Source organism: Mustela putorius, unplaced genomic scaffold, assembly GCF_011764305.1.
Source record: "Mustela putorius furo isolate JIRA1106 unplaced genomic scaffold, ASM1176430v1.1 tig00004033_pilon_pilon_pilon, whole genome shotgun sequence".
Classification (NCBI taxonomy): Eukaryota; Metazoa; Chordata; class Mammalia; order Carnivora; family Mustelidae; genus Mustela; species Mustela putorius.
In genome coordinates, this window is record NW_025422169.1 from 8,716,831 (window position 1) to 8,738,888 (window position 22,058).

Consider the following 22,058-nt stretch of genomic DNA (forward strand, 5'->3'; position numbering starts at 1 on the left):
ACGCAGAAGAAGCCACCGTCTTCCGTCACACACAAAAATCAACTCATAATGGTTCAAGATTTGAACCCAAGACCTGAAACCATACAATTCCTACAAGAAAATATAGAGGTTTAGCTCCTAGACATTGGTCCCTTGGTAATAATTTTTTTTTTTTAATTTGACACCAAAGCAGGAATTAACAAGCAGGACCTCAAAGTAAAACAGCTCCCGCACAGCAAACAAAAGCACCAAAAAAAGAAAAGAAAAGGCAACCTACAAAACGGGAGGAAACAGATGCAAATCGGACATCTGATTTGGGGTTAATCTCCAAAATACATAAAGACTTCATGCAACCCAACAGAAAACAATCCGACCTAACCGAGAACACCGACACAGGCGCACCTCCGCCCGGCGCACCGGCCTTCACGGTGCTTCCCACACCCCGCTCTGAAGAGGAAAGGTTGCGGCCACTCGGCCAGGGCACCGTCTCAAAGAGGTAAAAGAAAACAGCGTTCCCAGAGACAGCTCCACCTCCGTGTTCACGACCGCACTATTTACAAGAGCCGAGACACAGAAAGGATTTGTGTGTCCGTGGAAGATGGGTAAAGAAAATGGGACACACACACGTGCACACACACGTGCACACACACACCCCCCCGGAAAATGAGTCAGCTATAAAAATGGAGAGGGGGCGCTGGACGGCTTCGCTGCTTGAGCACCCGACGCTAGGTTTCAGCTCGGGTCGCGATCTCGGGGTCCCAGGATCGAGAACTGTCTGGGCTCCGTGCTGGGCATGGAGTCTACTTGAGATTCTCTCAAATGAATAAATCTTTAAAAAAACAGATTGGAATGAAGCCCTGCCATTTGGGACAACATGGATAGACCTTAAGGGCATTCTGCTATGTGAAACAGGTCAGAGGCGAGTACCCTGCGATCACACTCCCTGTGGAAGCTTCAAAAACAAGCTCGGAAACACAAAAGGGCTGAAGGAGGTGAAAGGCGCAAAGACGCGTTCGCCGGGCTCGAAGACTCACGACCCCAGAGCGCAGCGCAGCAACCAGGGCTCACGGTACTTTCTTGTGTATTTGCAAAGAGAGAAAACCTTACAAGTTGTCATCACAAAGAAAAACCATGTCCGTGGGGTGGTGGAGGTTAACCTCCCGGGGTGACCGTTTCACAATAAATGAACGTACCAACTCCTTCTGCGCACCTCAAACTGGCACAATGTTTGTGTCGACCCTATCTACACCGACACGTCTCTGCGCATTCCCCACGCCTGAACACACGCACGCACGTCCCCGAGCACGCAGGTCTTCATCTGCTGCACGTCTCGTCATAAAATGCAAGTCTGCAAAGAATCAAATTCTGAAAGGGATTTGGGTTGTAAACGCTTACCAACAACTGATTAAACAAACCCAAAATGGGTATATCACCTTGACCTAGAACTTCTGGAACTGCAGTGTGAAACCAAACTTAGTTCTCCTGCTTAGCCCTAAGCAATGTCAGTTTTAGGTAAAGTGGGAATCTGTCCAACTCTAATGAGTATTAATGTACAGAAATTCTTCTATTAACTCTACTACTTGACACTTCCAACCCTAGCATAAATATAAAAAGCCTGAACTTTCTAAAATGTGAAAATTTTTTATTCAAAGAGAAACAAACTTTCGTAAGGGCTGTCATCTGCCGTCACAAGGGAGTAAAGCGAGTAACTGCTCGTCCCTGTGGGGACAGAAAGGACTGGAAGAGGTCAACGGCTGAAGGAGTGAGAAGACTGAAAGATTTCCTTTTTAACATTCTGTAACATAAAACTGATTAAAAAGAACACAAGTGTCTCTCTCCTTACAGAGCAAAGATATACCCGTAGATCATGAAAATATGTAACAGGTGAAAGTATTTGCTTTTCGACAACACCCCTAATTTTGCATTTTCATGTTGTTGAGCCAAGGAGATTTTTTTAACCTGTAATATAAATTGATGTCATCACTCAAAATTTATGAAATTACAAGCACACACTTTATATTTTTGCCATAATTTTGTTTTCTATTGAGATCATTTTTTTAGTTTTCAATTTCTGTCCCCCCGGTGTCAAGTTGGCTTCGGGTGTACAATGCAGCGAATCTCCGCTCCGCCGTCACGGGTGCGCCTTCCTCCCCACCAGCCACTTCCCCCACCCGCTGCGTGCTGACGACCAGCAGTGTGTTCTCTGTAGTTCAGAGTTTTTTTCTCTTTTTCCCTTCCTCATTTGTTTTTTCTTCAATTCCCCCTGAGTGAAGTCATATGGCATCTGTCTCTCTCAGACTTATTTTTGATGAGAACGATACCCCCAGCTCCATCCACTACTTTGCAGACGGGAGGTGATTTCTTCACTTCTTTTTCTAAAATATCTTGAATACCTAAACATTAATTCTTTGATATTAAAGAAAACTACCACAAGCTGTCTACAGCAGTTTGCACTAAAAGCCTAATTTTGTTTAATGGGCATAAAAGAAAACAGAGAAGCAGCTCTACGATCAAGTCTCTTCAACAGAAAATGCTTTCATGATGTACTTTCATGGCGTCCAAGGTCTCTGAGCACCTGCTCCTTGCCAAGCACCACTCCAGCGATTTGGGCCACTCTGGACAATTCGGAAGGTGAGGGCAGACAAGAAACACACAAACGAGACGAATCTGGACCGTGCCAAGTCCTGTGAAGGAGACATGGGGAGGGTCTGGGCATGGTTAACTGTGTGTGTCAGCGTCACAGGCCACGGGCACCTGGGTGGCCGGCCAGACACGGTCTCTGAGTGAGATTAACACCTGAATCCGTGAACTCAGCAAAGCAGATTTCCCTTCCCATGGTGAGTGGGCCGCCCCCGATCCTCGGAGGGCCTGGGCAGAGCAAAAGGCTGAGGAAGGAAGAAAGTGCTTTTTCCTCCTGCCTATTAAGGTGGCCATCTCATCTCCTCTCCTGACCTGGGACAGGGATCTACACCATCAGCGCCCCTGGCTTTCAAGCCCTTGGACTTGGCTGGGAGCACAGCACCAGCTTTCCTCGTCTCCAGCTTCCAGATTTTGGGGCCCCACTCCCAGCCTCCATAAACACAGCAGAGCCGTCTCAATATATCTCCACTTGTGGGCACGCATGAACCTACTGGTTGTTTCTCTGGAGAACCCGGCCTACTGCAGCTCCCTCTGCTTTGGCTGGTCAAGTCGCGTGGCAGTCCTTCGTGTCTGTTCACCAAATGCTTGTAGTTCTCGTCCCCACACTGGCAGGACCGCACTTCCCCACTGTCCGAAAACTAGGTTCGGCTACGGGACCAGATTTAGCAAATGGCTTCAGAGTAAAAAGGACCTATGCCAATTCTATTTTGGAAGATTTAGAATCTATGATCTGCTGTGCCTTTTTTTCTTTATGCCATGGGTAATGACCACGTTCCAGATGGTGGCTGTAGTGTCTCCCCAGGTCCCAGGATGAGGACCGTGCAGAGCAGAGCTCCCAGCCAGTCTGTGAGGGAGGAGTCGGACGAGCAGAAATCACTGTCCTCCTGAGCCACTGAAATGTGGCGGTCACTTGTTACCGCAGCATAACCTAACCAACCCCAACCCCCCCAGAACATTTAAGGAGATTCTACCTGAGGTAAGACCTGACTGATGAAAAGGAACCAATCATGCAAAGGGAAAGCACATGTTTTAGGTCACGATGGGCAACCTGGGAAGGGGACACAGAAGCGACAGCGGCTGGACTGTGCAGAGGCAAGTAAGCAAAGATCACACCACGCAGGGTCCAAAGGGCAGAGTAACCACCCAGCAAAGACGTCCACACTCCAGCAGGCAACCACTGCGAGGGTCGTGAGCGTGAGCAGGGCAGGGGTGGCAACAGAAGCAGATTTAAGAAAATAATCCTTAGATGGCAAAATAGAGACTTTTTTATTCTACCCCCTTCTCTAAAAGAAACAAAACCAAACAACATCTTTGATAAACGTGTTCTCCACACACACACACACACACACACACACACAGGAAAAAGAGGAACTACGAATGTTCTGGCCACACAGAGATCAAATTTACACAGGCGTGTAATGATGAGAAGCCAGCCGCCTGCCTACAAGTCCCGACGCAGCGGGGACAGGAAGCAGCAGGTACTGGGGTCATCGGGATGCCGAGTAAGGGGCCTGATGTAACAGACGGGAGGAGAAGCAATTCGACTCGCGCACCTGTCGCACCATCGGCTGGTCAGATTCTACCCTTCCCCATCCCTGAGCAAACGGGACACGGGCTCTGAGTATGTGGAACCAGAAAGCACAGCCAGTAACAAGAAGGGAGCCCGGAGATACAGACTGCAAACGGCCGTTTAAATAAAAATCTACTCGATGAATTGTAAATACCCAGCATCTCCTTCCATCGACAAACTTCAGGTACCTGATCTCAGGCTCAGGCAAGAACCCAAATGAGAACTTTCTGGAGGAATTAAATTGCCTCAGAGAAACGACCTCTGGACACTGGCATTTGAGGAAACCTAACAGCCATCAGGCCCCTGATATCCCTACACGACAGCCTTACACAGTTTCACTGGGCGCTAGTGCCTCACCCTTCCATACGGACAGACAGCAAGGATCGCCAGACACTGGAGAAGCGCTTCTCAGTAAAAGAGAGAAAGTCATTTCATGCACCCAGAAGAGGGTGAAACAGAAATGCAGAAACAGTAAAGATGTTCAAAATCCTCACATCTAAGATCACCACAGCCCGAAAAGGAACTGCATCTGTGAACCCATAAACAGAACAGGGCAAACCTGACTACCGAGAACACTTTCAGGATGATAAATAACACATTCCCTTGAAGGAATAGAAAATGAAGCCGAGGCGACGTCCCGTAAGGCAGAACCAAAAGACAAGACACGCAAACCAGGAGACCAGAGGCCAGACTGACGGGCGACCCGCGCTCTGAACAACCAGTGGCACCAAGTGACTCCGGAGAGGCTCGCGGGACCGGCACAGGCGCGGAGGGCCCGTGAGGCGCCCGGCACGGGGACGGCGGGGGCCGGGGGGCAGCCAGCAGCGCGTCCAGGTCGCCGCCGCCGCGGGGAGAGGCCGCCCGGTGGGTCGCGTCTGCTTTCTCAACCACAGCGAGCAGGCCGGGAAGTGACGGGCGGCGGCCTTCGAGCTTCCGAGGAAAGCCCGTCTCAACACACCCTTCCGTAAGTACTCAAGGGATCAGCGAGTGCGGCGGGGTTTTAGTGAGGACACTCGCCGTCGCAGAGAACTAAGAGCCACGAAGACCCGGGCCCCCGGTGCCGCGGCAGAGAAGGACTGAACACAGGACGCAGGGGGCTCCGGGGACCAAGCGCTGTCCCTACGGCAGACGCCGGCCACGGCAGAGCGCAGGAGAAGGCTGACGGCGGAGCGGGAATATCTCCGACTTCGGAAACACAAAAACGTCTTCCAGAAGCAATGAGCAAGACGTGCAAACGCATGGATATCCTTGCCGAAACCTTACATAAGATTTTTGCAAGCAGACCCAAACGGCACATTAAAATAAACGTCGTTTTCCCGGAATGAGGTGATGGTTCGACATCGGAAAACACACGAACATAATAAATGTGAGTAGAGTTAGGAGAACGCGGTCCCCTCGGAAACGGGCGCGACAGTCTAACACCCATTCACGCGGAAACACCAGCCGAGGGACGCTGTCTGTACACACACACGTTTGTGGCGGCAAAGCCAGCATTACCGAAGAAATCCTACAAAATTCTCCGCTAAAATAAAGACTTATGGGTCCTCGCCACGTCCACGCTTCCTGAGTACTACAGTGGGGTCTTGTCCCATGCAGGGACGCGGCCGGCACAACCGAAGAAGAGAGCCTGGGAGTCCGGGGGGCAGCACGGTCTCTGCTCACGACGCAGACCGTGTGACGATGCATCCAGAAACGTCAAGAGAAATTAATCAAAACTACAACCAAAATACTTTAATAAAAATGGGATAAAAATCAACGCCTTCATATACATGAACAATAAAGTTAAAAGGAATACAAAAATACATCCCATTTACAGAAACAAAAGATAAAAGAAACTGAAATATCTGACAGAAACCAATATGGTGAGAATTATAAAATGCTCTTGAAAAACATAAATGTATAATTGAATATGGAAAGATCGATCATGTTCTTGAGTAGAAAGACTCAATATCATCAAAATGCCAATTATTCCTATGTTAATTTATAAACTAACGCAATTTCAATTACAATACTCAAAGTTATTTTTTCTGGAGCAAGAAAACATTTTTATAAAACTTCATTAGGAAAATAAAAAGGAAAACAGCTAGCCCTAGCAGGAGCACATAGTTAATCATCAATAAATATAATTACCATAGAGGGGATACTAGCACACGAAAAGACAGAGATTAATGGAACAAGATAAAAAAGTTCGGATTTAGTCCCAAGTGCTCACAGAAATCTACGCAAAGAGGAACCCACTCCATTTTAATGAACCATCTCCCGCCTCTCAGACTGGCAGAAACGGAAGAGCCTCGCGAAATCCTCCGTGTGTCCGCGGGGCCGTCCCCGCGCTCCGACCCTGCCGCTGGGCCCCCAGACGGCACAGCGGCCTCGTGAGGGCAGGTGGCGGTGACCCCAAATCACTTCTGCCTTTACGTTCACGCATGTTGTGTGTTCAGAGCCATGGACCACAGCGCTCGCGGCAAGGTGCCTGCTGAAACGCAGCCCGCGGCGGCCGGCCGGCCCGGCAGGTGCGAAGAGCGGGCGAGCGCGCCCCAGCGCCAGGACGAAGGGGTTCGTGCAAACTGGGAGCTTCGAGCCTCACAGGTACCATCGCTAAAGCGAAAAGACAATCCAGAGAAGGGACCAAGTATCTGCAAATCCGATATCTGATGAAAGACTTCTATGCGTGACTTATAAAAAAATCTTAGATTTGTTAAAAAGACAACCCAACTCACACATGGGCAATCACAGAACAGAAGTCAGGACGCGAGGAGACGCTTCTCCGGAGACAACCGGTGAACAGGAAGCACGCGGCGCCCGACACCATCAGTCATCAGGAAAACGCGATGAAGCCACAGGGAGACGGCACCCGGCACCCCTACGGAGACGGACGCCCACGGCGGGACCGCACGAGTGCGGGCCGAGCCAGAGCCGTCGGGCCCCGTAGGTCCGCCGACGCAGCCACTTTCCAACTCAGTCAGCAGCTTCTCGAGAGAGGGGACAGCCGTTGGCCCGGGACCCAGCACTTTTCCTCAGCAAATGACAAAGAGAACCGGCGAGGTGCTGGTCCCACGGGCTCAACGTCCAGTCGGGAGACACCCGGGTTCTGGGGTAGAAGGCACAGCGCCGCGACAGCAGCGACCGACCCCGCATCACACCCGAACGCTGTGGAGAGGCCGCGCGGCCAGCGTTCTCAGCACACAAGAGAAACTGTGATCCCCGAGCCGGCGGAGCTGTTGGTGACCCCGCCGCGCGACGTACGTGCATCCAACCCACACGTGGTGCACCGGGTACCACCGTGTACGCAGCATCACGTCGACCCCATGTCCGTGACAAGGAAGGAGGCGCGGACCCGCGCAGCAGCCTCACCACGGCGCACTCGGGGACACGTGCAGACACAGAAGGCCACGGGCCTCGGCCCACGGGCAACATCCAGGATGGGCCAATCCGCAGGGACAGCATGGGGAGGAGGGACAGCACCACCTCAAGAATGTGCTAGAAACCAATTAACTGTGCACTTAACGAGTCACAGCACCCAAAGGCCACACCCTCTCACTCAAGTGAGGAGCCGGACACAAAAGTAGAATTACACCAACTGCCAGGCCTCAATAATTAACATTTTGCCATATATTTTAAATCTAGAGATGCCTGGGTGGCTCAGTGGGTTAAGCCTCTGCCTGTGGCTCGGGTCATGGTCTCAGGGTCCTGGGATCGAGCCCCGCATCGGGCTCTCTGCTCAGCAGGGAGTCTGCTTCCTCCTCTCTCTCTGCCTGCCCCTCTGCCTACTTGTGATCCCTGTCCAATAAATAAATAAATAAATAATCCTTTTAAAGGAAAAAAATCTAAATCATTTCCCTGCAGCTCCCGAAGCCTACTAGCAAACGTTCAATACTGTACACAGCAGCTTACCTTCTTTCCCCTAAGATCTGATTTGTCAGAGAGAGAGCATAAGCGGGGGGTGGGGGGGTGCTGACTCCCCACTGAGCAAGGAGCCTGACAGGGGTCTCAATCGCCGGACCCCGGGGTCAAGACCTGAGCAGAAGGCAGATGCTCAACTGACGGAGCCCCCAGGCATTCCCATAGTAGGTAATGCTTAACAGAAAATAACAGTGAGTAAGCATAAGTTATAAAGTTCAGTGTAAGAAAACTTAAACTCTGTAATACCCTCCCGTCCTCTGCCAGCAAAAAGTATCAAAGATTACATCCTGCCAAGTTTCAAATATCAACGAAAAGATCTGTGCCTACATAACTTAAAATATTAATACAAAGGTATTTTTTGTTTGTATTCTTAATTTGACTCAGACTTCCTTATGCCTTTACTAATAAGGACTCTGAATCACATCATGGAAATTTATGAAAATGCAGAACAAACTATACCAAAGCTCTCAAAGGAATATGAGCTACTCGTCTGCCTCTAAATTTATGGTTTTCACACTACCTAAAGGTGAGCGCACTAGGGTGTTTTGTTTTTTTTAAGTAAGGGCCTTTCAACTACAGTATGCATATGTCTGATTACCAGTTTTATGTTAAGAAATTAATCACAGGACGATGAAAAAAGCTTTTGGAAAAGTTACTGTAACAAGACTCAAAGTAGGTAAAAAAAAAAATGCTAAGAAACAATACTTAGTTTATCCTTATTTAAGAACAAGACACATAAGATTTGTTGAATCTTTACCTTTGGTACCTGAAACTAATATGACATTGTATGTTAACTACACTGGAACCTAAAAACTTTTAAAAATTTAAAGATGTGTAAGTCTTCCAAGTAATTTTTTTAAGCATTAAAATGTCCTTAAAGCAAGGTGACACACAGTTCCTGTTTCAACCGAGCAGAGAGAGCACACACACGCATTCTCCTGCTGAGCCAGGGCCGTCGGCACGCACACGGACACCTGCCTGTCCTGCCCCAGCGGTCCCAACCTCAGACCCTCTAACGCACCCGAGGTCTATGCTGTGGGGGCTGTCAGGAGAGTCAGCACTGGGCCCTCCCGTCTGCAGATGCTGCCGCAGGTCCGCGGGGAGCAAACGTACTTTACACACCAGTCATGCACCTTAAATGTATGGACTTGACTATGGAACAGTCTGTCCCCTCACTGCTCACCTGTCACCGACACACTCCCCTCTTTCAGTAGGCACGTTTCTCAAGATTCCCTTTCCCTTTAAAAAAACTTTTAAATGTCTGCCCATCGAATATGAGACCAGCACCCCGAGGGCGCCCTCTCAGGGTGCGGCTAGGAGCACAGGAGCTCTTCTCTGAATGAAGGGTAGGGTTTTTATGTCCCGGCTGCCACGGGGATGAATTAGCCTTTCTAGGTTCTTTGGTCTTCTTACAGGCATCTCTGTGTCCAACGTGGGACTCAAACTCACAGCTCTGAGATCAAGAGTCGCAGACTCCGGCCAGCCTGGTGCCCGGCTCTTGCTCACGTTCAACCAAAACCACCGGTGCAAACACTGTATCCTGTCTCAATCTGCTTAAGACGGCCAAGGAGGCCAAACATGTTTTCAAGTTTGTTTTTTTGGTTTTTTTGTTTTTTTAACGTGTTACCCTCTTATACACAAGTGCTGCTCTGTGTTCTCTATCTTTAAATTCAGAAAACTAGAAGGGAAAAGTATCCAATTAACAGAAGTCAAAATAAGAGCAAATTTCTCATACTTCACGTGTAGCTGTGAAGTTTCGGATGAACTAAAAGATACAAACACGAAAATCGGCACGGATTCTCATTATGTGCAGATCGCACGTTTGTGAATTCACCTGCTTGCTAAAATCCAGGCCATCGCTCGGGACAAGACACGGTGCCGGCTGCGTCCCAGCTGCAGGGGAACCTTGGGCTGCCTCTCTTCCCGCTCACTGTCAACACTGTCTGTCTGCAGGCGACCTACTGCCACATTTTTCGCATTTCTGTGCTGCGTGCTGGTGATCTCCTGGTGTGAATGGGCCCAGCGCGGTGCTGAAATGCCGTGCTGAGCCCAGCAGCCCGCGGCGGTCTCACGGGTGTCAGGCCCGCATAGTTCAGGCACCGGTTTTGGCTACCGGGCCTTCACCCAGGACCAGGGAGAAGATGCACCCATTTGTGCCTGAAGCCAGTCTGGAAAGTGCTAAAGGAACTTCTACAGAAGATGGAAATGCAGCAATATTCGTGGACCCAGAGAGGATAACAGATCAAAAAGTGTCGTGGACAGCACCGTTCGGAGGCTGCCAGCCAGGGCGGTCTACAATCCCGGCACCTGAGGCGGGGACAACACCGACTCCTCCTCAGCCAGTGCTGGCTGGCTGGTGGGTTTCAAAAAGGGACACGCAGCCCTAAAAGGTTAAATCTGCAGGCAATTTTATGCAATTAAAGGGTTACGGAGAACACATTTTCAGCACTGAGACTGGCTTTTTTACAGAGATTTTAGCTAATGGCCCTGTAGCATGGAAACGGCATTTTGGGTCACTAAGATGTGACCAGAGGGCGGGCAGGAACATAAGCCAGTATTTCCCCCAGAGGCAAAGGGTCCCGTTTGGGGAATTCAGTGTTTGCGGCGACCAGACAGCACACAGGACTATGGTGAAGAGAAATAATCAACTGTAATAAAATGTCATCTTTACTTTTGAAATGCTTTAAACAGTCATTTTTATGACTTTGTAACGCAAACACTGAAGGCTGGATCTGAAGAAAAGCAAAGCGTCCACTCTATCTGCGGGCAGACAGGCCCAGGGCGGAGGTGCCGCGGGCAGAAGGCACACGGCTCCGCCACGCGCGCTCCTCTCAGGACCTCCCGCTCATCCGGGAAAATGACACGATCACGGTCTTTCAGGAACTTAAAAATCTACGAAATAGGGCACACGATGTTTGCGCTGGAAATCACCGCCAAGTGGCCCCTCATTTATTACACGGCGACACACCAGCCCGCGCGAAGTCCACCAGAAGGGTTAATTTCTTGCATTTTTTTGAAAGAGGATTTGTCATAATCTGCAGACTGTGTACTGGCAAACGTGAAGCTTGAATAAGGACAAATCAGCATTCCGTCTTCAGAACCGACGGAAGTAGATGTGAGCAGCATGATGGGGACGTCCGGCCTCCGAGAAGGACTGAGTAACACACAGTCCGCACGTGTTTCCTGTACGGTCTTCGAGGAACGGACGCGGTACATGCATCAGCGTGTGCACCAGCTGTGAAAACGTATTAACTATTTGATGACACAGGGAAGCGACCGGAACCTTGCCCAACTCCCACGGCACAGTGTACGGCAACGCAGACACCGACAAAGCCTGCCAACAAACCTGGCACTTTCCACAGCTAAACTGCCAAACTCCTGTTACTTTAATACAATGTCTGTTTCTAAAGTAATTCAAGTTTTAATTTGGTTACAATGTGTTTCCTGTAATCTCGGGAAAACGGCAGGAGAAGGCTTGGTCGCGTTTCACATTTCCCCTGATGTGTGGTGACCGCCTGGGCTGCTGTGTCTGGAAGGACTGAGGACATGCGGAGGGCAGGACTGTCTGCAGAGCCCAGGCACGGACGCCCCGCACAGGCCCTCTCTCGCTCAGGCAAGTCCGCCGCACTGGGCAGTAGAAGATGAGTAGACAGGAGCGATCAGGAGGATCTGGGGCCACACGAGTGTGCGGCACCTCCACCGCGCAGGCAGCGAAGCCAGAAAGCAGGTTCTCTCGCCTACGCTCGCGACCACGCAGGGATTTCACTTAGGGCTCCCAGGCCTGGAACCTGGAAGATGACCCCAGGGGAGCGCTTCAGTAACAAGCAATACAAGAACTAGCAGAGGCCAAAGCAGCTAAACGGAGGGGACAGATCACCGAGGGTCGGCAGTGAGGTGCAGAAGATGAAACTCGGCCAAGAACAAAAATGCCCAGAGACAGTACATTCTGAGCTGACGCCAGCACTGGAGGTGGATGCCCAAGCAAACGTTACAGTGTTAAAATACAACCAGTCCTACTGGCACATTAAAAAACACATCACTAGGGTGCCTGGGTGGCTCAGTGGGTTAAGTGTCGGCCTCGGGCTCAGGTCAGGACCCTGAGTCCTGGGATCGAGTCCCGCATCAGGCTCCCAGCTCCATGGGGAACCTGCTTCTCCCGCTGACCTGCTCTCTCTTTCTCTCTCTTTCAAATAAATAAATAAAATCTTAAAAAAAATAAAATAAATCACTGTTGAAAGGGTCAACAGAATTACCGGCTGAAGTAAGTTTTACCCTGGGGCCAGCAGGAGAGAGTAGACTCCAGAAGAGCCCGCGGGCCAGGTGATCAGATCCCCAGCAGGAAGAGGGGAGGAGGGTTCCCGGCGACCTCCACTCCCTGCTCAAGGGCCCAGGCCACGGCCCAGGGAAGAGGCCCCAAGCAGAGCCAGTGGCCGCCCAGCGGCAGGAGGCCAGCATTCAGGTCAGCATTTCATTTGGCAGAATTCAAACTTCTCTCCATGGCTCCCCGTAAGTCAACTTCCTGTGACCCTATTATCTCCAGTACTGAGACCCTTCTAGGAAATGGAACCTTGACTTTCGAACAAATACCACCTCCTACTGCTGACGCCCGCCCACCGTTTCCCATGCTGCTCTTCACGGTGACCTTCCCAAGAACACTCCATGTAGGGGCCCTCGGGGGGGCTCAGTCAGTGAAGCGTCTGCCTTCAGCTCAGGTCATGATCCTAGGGCCTGGGGGCTCCACACTCAGCAGGAGTCTGCTTCTTCCTCTCCCACTGCCCCCTCCCCTACTCGTGCTCTAATAAATAGAATCTAAAAAAAAAAAAAAAAAAAGCCACTCCATGTAAAATGCAATTTAAACAGCGGGAAGTCCTACAGCTTTCGAATGTATCTAATAATCTAAAACCCAGACTACTGTGTACAGATTAGAAAATGTGAGGACACAGTGTAAAAGCTGTGTCTGTCACATGAGGGACAAGTAGAAAAAGCCAGAGGACCGACAGCAGCAGGAGACAAAGTGTGGACGGGGCTGTGCCCGCACCGGCAACCAGCACAGGCGGAGGCTGCCCGGGCCACTGCCTCCCCTTTCAAGCCGACGAGCTACACCTCCTGGCTTCTGTGGAACCAACCACCGGGAGACGGCCCAGCTTGGAACTGGCCTAGTGGTTGCTCAACTTAAGTCATCTGAAAGTAACAGAGACTGAACACTGCACCCAGTCACCGTCAGAAGATAAAATTTAGGGGCGCCTGGGTGGCTCAGTGGGTTAAAGCCTCTGCCTTCGGCTCAGGTCATGATCTCAGGGTCCTGGGATCGAGTGCCGCATCGGGATCTCTGCTTGGCAGGGAGCCTGCTTCCCCCTCTCTCTGCCTGCTCTGTGCTGACTTGTGCTCTCTGTCAAATAAATAAATAAATAAGAAAAAGAAAAGAAAATTTAACTTTCTAATGACTCGAACCGAAGCTTCTTATCTGAAACAATCCAACATGAATACACATCACAAGCAGAAGCTTCCTAAGATTATGTGTATCTAGAATTTAGGTGTGCAGAAGAGTAAAAGAAGGCATTTCAAAATAAAAGACAACAGTATTTTTATGTTATATATTAAATGTGATTTTTTTAAACATAAGAAATGTTAAATTACAAGTCCAAAAGAAAGAGGTGCCCGGGGGCCCAGTCAGTTCACCGTCCAACTCCTGATCCCGGCTTCGGTCACGGTCCCGGGGTCCTGGGACGGATCCCGCATCAGGCTCCCAGCTCAGCGCAGAGTCTGCTTTAGTTCTCTCTGCCCCTCCTACTCATGCGGTCTCTCTCAAAAATAAAAAAAAAAATCTTAAAAAAAAAAAAGTACAAAAGAGAAATGAATCACCTTGAACGTTAGATCCTCCACAATCTAAAAAGACACCACCGCTAATGATTAGTAAAATGCCTGAAAAATCCTTTAAATGCCGTATCAGCGGAAATCGCAAGTAAATTAATCTCAGTTGTTCCTACTGGAAGGACGGAGCAGTGAAAGTAGATGTGCAACTGCAGACTCAGGACGTATTCTCAGGTGCAGCTCAGAGACGGAAAAACCACCAACAGGCAGGTAAATCAAGAATCTACAAGAAGCCTAAGAACTTCATAATAGGTTTTGAGATGAGACAGTTTCCCCACCCAGAGCCTTCTCCATGTCTACCCTCCATTAAAAACTTCTTAAAAATCTTGCCACAACTATTAAATTAGAAAACCGGACTTAACACCCCATCCCAGCATCCCTTCGGAGGAGCAGCAGGGTCCAGGTCCGTGCGCGCTACAGCTCACTTCATCTCTCTCCACCGTACGCCACTCACATTCGTTTATTTTAGGGAACAGGAAACACCTACTGAACTCTGAAGCCTCAGCCTCAGAGCTACTTTCAAGAAATCAGCTACTTCCACCCAAGCTGAACTCACTCCGCAAAAAGAATGCTAAAAGCTTCCTCAAGACAATGCCCTCCCCTATTACAGCAAGAACACTCCAGGGCTGGACTTTATCCTGAAAATGCTCCCCTTTCTCTTGTATACCTGAGGATCAAGATGGAGACCGTAGGTTCCCCAACACCTGTGCCAAGTTCCCTTCACTGCGGGCTGCCCAGAGTAGCCGTAGGACAAAGAGCCGACCACCAAGGCTTGCTGCCCGTAGTTGGCGAGCTGTTGTTACCAGGGAAAGGACAGCAGGAACTCTGCGTTTGGACGATCTGACAGGAGGTACCTAGGACTCTTCCCACCTCCTAGTTCTTGCAAGGAGAGCAGACATAGTTACATTCTTTGACTACTCTGTGCTCTGGCAGCATTATAAATGCACATTGGAGGACGCAGATACATCAGTACAAAGACCCGGTAGCTGCCGGGTTTGAGGGAAACAGCAGCCAAGTAAAATACAGGCGTGCTAGCCGTGCACCTGAACTCAAAACCCACTTGATCAGGTATTTATTCGGTGTGACCTCCCGCACCGCTCACTGAACCCTCTGGTCCATGGTCTTGTAAACTATAGATACTCACAACTGTTATAACAACATAACTCTTCACATCATCTTACCGCAGTAATAGTCCCCTCATGGGGCTGTTGCAAAAATTAAAGCAAGAACACAACTGCCAGGTAGAGCAGGTGCTCACTGACACTCCCCCCTTTTTCTTAAGATTTTACTTTTTTGAGAGAGAGAGAGCGCACTCGCGCATATGAGCTCGCACAACCAGGGGGAAGGGCTGAGGGAGAGAGAGTCCCCCCCCCCCCCAGCAGAGAGCCTGATGCAGGACTTGATCCCAGGACCTGAGACCACGACCTAAGATAAAGGCAGACGTTTAACCCACTGAGCTCCCCAGGCGCCCCACTAAGTGACCCTTTTTTTAAAAAAACTGTACTGCCTCAAACAAGATGTTTACAAAGAAACCCAGCTTTCTGGAACTGCTTCTCAGGCAAGCTTCTCAAGGGACCTAATATGGATACAAGTTAAAATGTACTTATGACAGATTCTCTTCCTATAAATGACAGTATCTTCCTGATTTTAAAAAACTTAGCATTTTTTATTACCAACTGTGAGAATTAGTATTAGGAGACAAGCTCTCAACATATCCATTAAAAATTTTATGCATATATTTCTTCTGTGTTTACACAGTAAATGCCTAAGTAGGGAAGAAGATTCTTCTCTCTTTATATTTTAGATTTGCTTAACCTATAAGTTAAACTGGAGAAAATATTAAAAATCTTAAGTGGGTCTACATGTCACTTAAATGTTTAGATAATATCTGGACATAAAAAATTATTAATCACAATAAAGTTGTTTTTAGTGGCAAGCTTAATAAAATCACAAAGTGACAAATCAGAATAAATTTGAAATCAGTGTTAAGGGGCGTCTGGGTGATTTAACCAATTAAGGATCTGACCTGATTTCAGCTCAGGTCATGATCTCAGGGTCCTGAGATCTACCCCCGACTCCCATGCTGAGCAGGGAGTCTGCCTGTCTCGTGACCCCTCTCTCTCACTGCCCTTCCTTCCCACTGTACTCTCTCTCTCTAAAATGAACAGATCTTAAAAAGGAAAAAAAATCAGTGTAAACCCTCAAAAGTATTCATAATTTAAATGCAATATAGTGTAACTCACACACACTGTCCCACAGCACTTGCACACTTTCTTCTGCCACACTCCCCTTGTTTCAGTAACTGTTAACTGGCAAGTGTCTAGTACACAGTAGTTTCCATAAATAACAATGTTTAATGAATGAACTCAAGGTATTAAAACATATTGTACCTATTAAAAGAAAACACAATACTTTAAGGTAATCTTATGCATCAGTAATTACAGAGTAACGAATGACAAAAGCATTGATTTAAAACAAAACTAGTTAATCTACTATAAATATTATTCAGTTTCCAAAATAAATAAAACACCACACAAGTTTTCATCAAGACACAGCTTCCCAACACAACAGGATCTGCTAATCGGACTTCTCTCATCTGAACAGACAAGCCATATGATGTCTTTAAAATGTGGATTTAACAGTATTCCTTTAATTTAATTTCATGTAAAGTTAGGCAAATATTTAGCCTTTTAGCTATCAAATAGAAAATATCATTTAAAAGTACAATAAAATATTAGTTAAATGTCTAAATATTTCCCTGTTCCACAAAGATATTTACTTCAATTTTACAAATTTAAGTATCTATATCTAACAATTTCCTAAATGTCCCTACCAGTACATAATGAACTACACAAATTTTTTTTAATGTCCAATATACAGACTATTTGCCCTTGTAAATGACTTGGCACATTAGGTATTATACAGCATTTTCACAATAAAACTAAGTAACTTCTTAAGAATTTTCTGAGTAGAAAAATTTTTTTTTATTTAAAGATTTTATTTATTTATTTGACAGAGAGAGATCACAAGTAGGCAGAGAGGCAGGCAGAGAGAGAGGAGGAAGCAGGCTCCCCGCTGAGCAGAGAGCCCGATGCGGGACTCGATCCCAGGACCCTGAGACCATGACCGGAGCTGAAGGCAGAGGCTTCAGAGCCACCCAGGTGCCCCCTGAGTAGAAAATTATTAACAGGCACACATAGTGCAATGAGGTTTTCCCTTAAGGCGGTACAAGGTGTGTAAAATACTACAGCTAAGGGTGCCTGGGTGGCTCAGTGGGTTAAGCCTCTGCCTTTGGCTCAGGTCACGATCTCAGGGTCCTGAGATCGAGTCCCATATCGGGCTCTCTGCTCAGCGGGGAGTCAGCTTCACCCTCTCTCTCTCTGCCTGCCTCTCTGCCTATTTGTGATTTGTCAAATAAATATATAAAATCTTAAAAAATAATACTATAGCTAAGACTTGATTATTAAAAAAACAAAAACAAAACATACTCTTGGATATTTAGACTTATTTTTATTTCCATCCCATTAAACTTTGTTTCTATCACTTTACCTCTTATCAGAGGAATCTTCAAACTCTTAGGTTCTACAGAGCAAGTTCTATCACAAAGCTACTAGCTGGTGCACTTCGCAGAGTGTGTGTCTGGATGGAGGTGTGCGGGGTGGGGGTGGGGCCTTCCACAACTCAAAGGAAGAATGCTGTGCTCTTAAGATGATGACACACAGGGTTCCTAACAGTGCAACAGCATATGTGAAGAGCTTTGCACAATGGCAAAGAGTGGTGCACATACACTATGTGGTACACAGTATCATGATACTCATTTATGTTACTAACTCCTGAATACCAAAACGTTTCAAAAAACCAAGACCAAAGGACAGACCACTGAAGAAACAGAGAACCTTCAGATCACTACCAATCTCCACATAATCACTGCACCGGAGCAGATTTAAGTCGTTCTGAAATTTTAACAATGCCACTGCAAAAAAGTAACTCAAAGTTGTTGTGCAAGAAATACAGGTAGGTAGAAATTAAACTCAAACCCGTTATTTTTTGTCAAAATTCCTAGAAAAATCATTGGTGAGGGATTATGAATTTTACAATGATCAAAATAAGGGGACAAGCAGTGATTCCTTTTTCAGAAAGTCTTCCTGCTTAAGTAAATACAAAACATAGAACCTGATGACAAAGTGGGAAAAGAGAAGATTCGCTGATACCCAATGGTAAAATAAGAACTCTTACACTACCCGCTTCAGTTACCCAGACTCTTCATCAAGATCCCAGGTCATGATCGGTGGGCGCTGGGCACCGGGGGAGGGAGGAAGAGAGTGCGTGTTACAAAGTAGGGAGTTTAAGTCTTACAAAATGAAAAGAGCTCTGGAGACGGATGCTGAGGATTTCTGCACAGCAGTGTGAATTTACTTAATACCATGAGACAATACATTTTAGAATTAAAACTGTAAATGTTGTTACATGTATTTTACCCATAAAGAGAATAAAAGCAAAAAAAGTAATGACAAAAAGATCCTAAAAACTGCTTCAAGTAAATAAGTCTAGAGGAATATAACAAATGCTTATTTTCTAACTCCGGGATAAGGAACGTGAACACACGGAGGAGTCAGAGGTATGCTCCGACACACACTAATTAGTAACCAAGGCACGCATAAGCATTCCATGCTGCAATTTCAGAGGACCGCTCCTTTCCATGCACGTTTCAATCATCAACCCAAATGAATCGGATTCAACGGAACCGAATCAGTCTAATAGTGACCCATGCATCCATAGCCCTATGAAGTTGGTACAGCTACTGTCCTTGATTTCCAGATAGGACACGGAGAGTTTAAGTAATCTGCCACTGTGCCTTTGCTGGTCAATGACAGGGAAGAGACTCAGACCTAAGCCGTCAGTCTTCCAAGTCATTTGCTATGTGCTCCCTCTCTAATCTAAAGGACAAAAAAAATCTAATCACCCTGTTTTAAAAAAGTCAGTGTTAAGTGCAAGTTAAGGTTTCCAAACAGTGAAAAGTTTTTAACTACCATAAGGTCAAGTCTGACCCTTGACTCGATTTCCCCCCCAGATACGACCTCTTTGCTTAAATGATGTCTCCCATTAAAATTCAGCGGAAGGAAGGTAAAGGTAGGGAAAGAACAGGACAACCAGAGGTTTATCTCTTGAGGCATTACTAGGACAGCAAGTAGATACCTCTAACACAAATGCTAAAATTCTTCATTTCGATTCATGTCTCAAATATGCCAAAGGGTTTAAGTGTCTCTATTATGCACGATCTTGAACCACCCCTGAAGGAAAGGGGCAGAATTACAAAAGGGTTAGAGTTGACAGAAACACGTGTCAGTTCAAGGAAACACCCGAGCAAAAGGACATCCAAAGCCCTGACAGAACCGTGTCCGGGGAATACTCAGGGTGAGCTCTGGAGCGAACGTTAGCATGTCCAGTGATGTTTCTTTGTAAAGCAACTACAAATGTGTGTATTTAAACACCTTATAACCGGTAACTGCAAAAATGAATTGCCCACTTTACAGAATGTAAAAGGGAGACTCAGTTTTCACCTGCACAACACCTACGGGCAAAAGTACCATGTAAAAGACAGAGATCCTGTTAACCGCAGGTAGAGTTTTTAAGCAAGGAAAACAGCCCGTATTCATTCTGTCACAATCACATCCCACATCTTCTGGTCTTGGATTCTCCAGCCTAGCCATCTTATAGAGTCTCCCAAAATAATCCGTGTAACCTGCGGCAGTCGGCCAAAGACGCGGACAGTAACACGCCTCAACACAAATTCGTAGTCCCGCTCCGTACTGTACACATGAGAACTCAGAAAAATCACAAAGGTGACCTTGCTTCCCAAAAAGCATTGAAACTTTCTGAAGCACCAGCAAGACTGTCTCCTTGCTAACTTCCAACCGTGAATTAGAATCGAGGACACCCCCCCCCCCGACCTGAAAAGGTTCCGCATCCCACGATTAGCAGCTACAACTACTCCGAGTCTCAGCTGAAACGAAAACAAGTTAGCGTTTCACTTTCTGCTTTTCAACACTGTTTTCCAGCAGGCTCGGGGGGATGCGGGGCACCCGAGCACCCAGGACCCAAACCCCGGGGAGCCCGATGGCCGCTCCAGCGCGCTGGCCGCCGCCCCCGCACTGGCCACCTGGCACCTGCGAGGCGCCCCCGGGACCCCCCGGACCCCAGCCGCCCCCGGGCCCCGCGCGCACCGCCAGCGGCCGTGCACGTGGAAGCGGGGGGCCTGGGCCTGCCCAGGAGCCCCGCGGCCGCGGCCCCGCCGCTCCGCTCCGCACCGCGCGCCGAGGCCCCGCGAGGACCTGTTGAGGAGGCGCAGGCCGCGCCGCCGCCGAGCCCGGCCCCAGGGGACGCGCAACGGGCCCCGCCTGGGTGCCCGCGGACCGCCCTGCCCGGCCGCGGCCGCCGCCCTCCCACGGCGAGCCACGCCGGCGCCCGCGCCCCCGCCCTCCCCCACTCACAGGGCCGCGTTCCGGCGGACCCCGACCCGCGGGCCCCAGGCCTGGCCGCGCGGGAAGGGCCGGCCCGGCGGGCGGCGCTCACGCGACTCCCCGGCTTCCGGCCCGAGCAGGCCCCGCGCGGTCCTCGTCCTCCGCCGCCGCCGCCTCCGGCCCGCCCCTCCCGGGCCCGCCGCGGGCGAGGGGGCGCGGGCGGGACCCCCGCAGGCCCCGCCGCCCCCGCGCGCCGACACAAAGCCCGGCGGGCCGCGCGGGGCGGCTGGCGGGAGGGCGGGCGGCGAGCGCACCGGAGACGCGGCGGCCGGGCCGGGCTCCACAAAGCGACGGCGCCGCCGTTCCGACGCCCCCGCCCGCGCCCCGCGCCCGCCGCGGCCGAGTCTCCCACCATTATGCTCCGGTCCTCGCCGCCGCCGCCGCCGCCGCCGCCGCGCCCGGCCCTCCCCCTCCGCGCCCGGCCCCGCCGCCGCGCCGTCTCCTTCCCGCCGCCGCCGCCGCCCGGGCCCAGGCCTGCGGGGCGCGCGGGGGGAGGGCGCTCCCCGCCTCCCGGCCTGCGCGCCGCCTCCCCGCCTCCCGGCCCCCTCCGCGGGCTCCCCGGCGGCTCCCCCGCGGGACCGGCCTCCGCTGCGGCCCCCCGCCCCGCCCGGCCCGGCCCCCGCCCGGACGCCCCGGCTCCCCGCCGCCCTCCCCGGCTCGGCGCTTCAGGGGCGCCATGTTGACAAGCCGAGACCCGCGCGCGCCCGCCCGGGACGGAGGGAAGGCGGTGGCCCGGCTGCCGGCCGGGGGCGCGGGGGGCCGGGCGCCGCCCGCACTTACGGGGTCTCGGCGCCGCGCGGCAGGCCCGGGGCGGGAAGTTGGGCCGCCGCCGCCGCCGCCGCCGCCGCCGCCGCCGCCGGGGAAAGTTTGCGTCCTGCGAGGCCGCGGCGCCGCTCACATGGCGGTGTGTGCGCGGGGCGGCCGCTCGCCCGGCCCGGCCTCCTGCACCTCCGCCCGCCCCCGGACTTTATTGTGTGGCGGGGCCGGCGGCGCCGCGGGCGCGGGGTGCGGGCGCGGGGTGCGGGCCGCGGGCTCCGGCTCCCTCCCGGCCGGGCCGGCGCCGCGCACGCCCACACCCACCTTCCCTCCGTCCCGTCCTCGGCGCCCGACTCCGAATCGGCTTCAGCATATTCCTACATCCGCACACATGCACCCGACAGCGGCACACACGTGAAGGCTACGTACGTGCGGGCGCGCGGGAGCCGGGAGCCGAGCGCACAAAGCTCCCGGCGCTCGCAGCATCGTCGGGCTCGGACCTGCGGGGCCGGGGGCGATGCGGGCCCACGTCCGCTCCGGGTGGGCCGGGCCCCGCGCCGCCGTGCGCCCGCCGAGCTGCCGCGCCCGGGCGGCCGTCAGGGTGCGGGTGAGCAGAACCGGGAACCGGCTTGGGAGGTCTCGTTACTGCGATCGTCAGAGAGAAGGAGGCGCCAGGGTCCCCGGCTCAAGCACGCACACGCGGGGCCGCCAGGATGACGGGACCGCCCAGGATCCGCTGGGCAGAAGCAGCACAAATCTGTGCAAGGAGAAACGGCTTCTCTCGTTTTCGTTGGTAGCTGTGCATCTAGCGAGAGAACATC

The 22,058-nt window shown here is 50.7% G+C and overlaps 2 protein-coding genes across 8 annotated transcripts in view; one reads left to right on the plus strand and one right to left on the minus strand.

Moving 5' to 3' along the window:
• The window catches only part of ZMYND11 (zinc finger MYND-type containing 11), a 113,198-nt gene extending 91,254 nt beyond the window's left edge, over nt 1–21,944 (minus strand). For 3 of the 7 annotated variants that reach the window (XM_045072347.1, XM_045072349.1, XM_045072343.1), the window contains exon 1: nt 21,262–21,434. The gene's annotated coding sequence lies outside the window, so the exon portion shown is untranslated. Of the gene's footprint in view, nt 1–21,261; nt 21,436–21,561 lie in introns of those variants that run through there. The other 4 variants (XM_045072345.1, XM_045072344.1, XM_045072346.1 and 1 more) reach the window with 4 other exon arrangements.
• LOC123389788 (collagen alpha-1(I) chain-like) lies at nt 2,531–21,954 on the plus strand. Its single transcript, XM_045072356.1, has 3 exons — nt 2,531–2,610; nt 6,628–6,775; nt 20,023–21,954. The coding sequence occupies exons 1-3, from the start codon at nt 2,531–2,533 to the stop codon at nt 21,952–21,954; spliced, it is 2,160 nt and encodes a 719-aa protein (XP_044928291.1).
• The last annotated feature ends 104 nt before the right edge of the window (nt 21,955–22,058 follow it).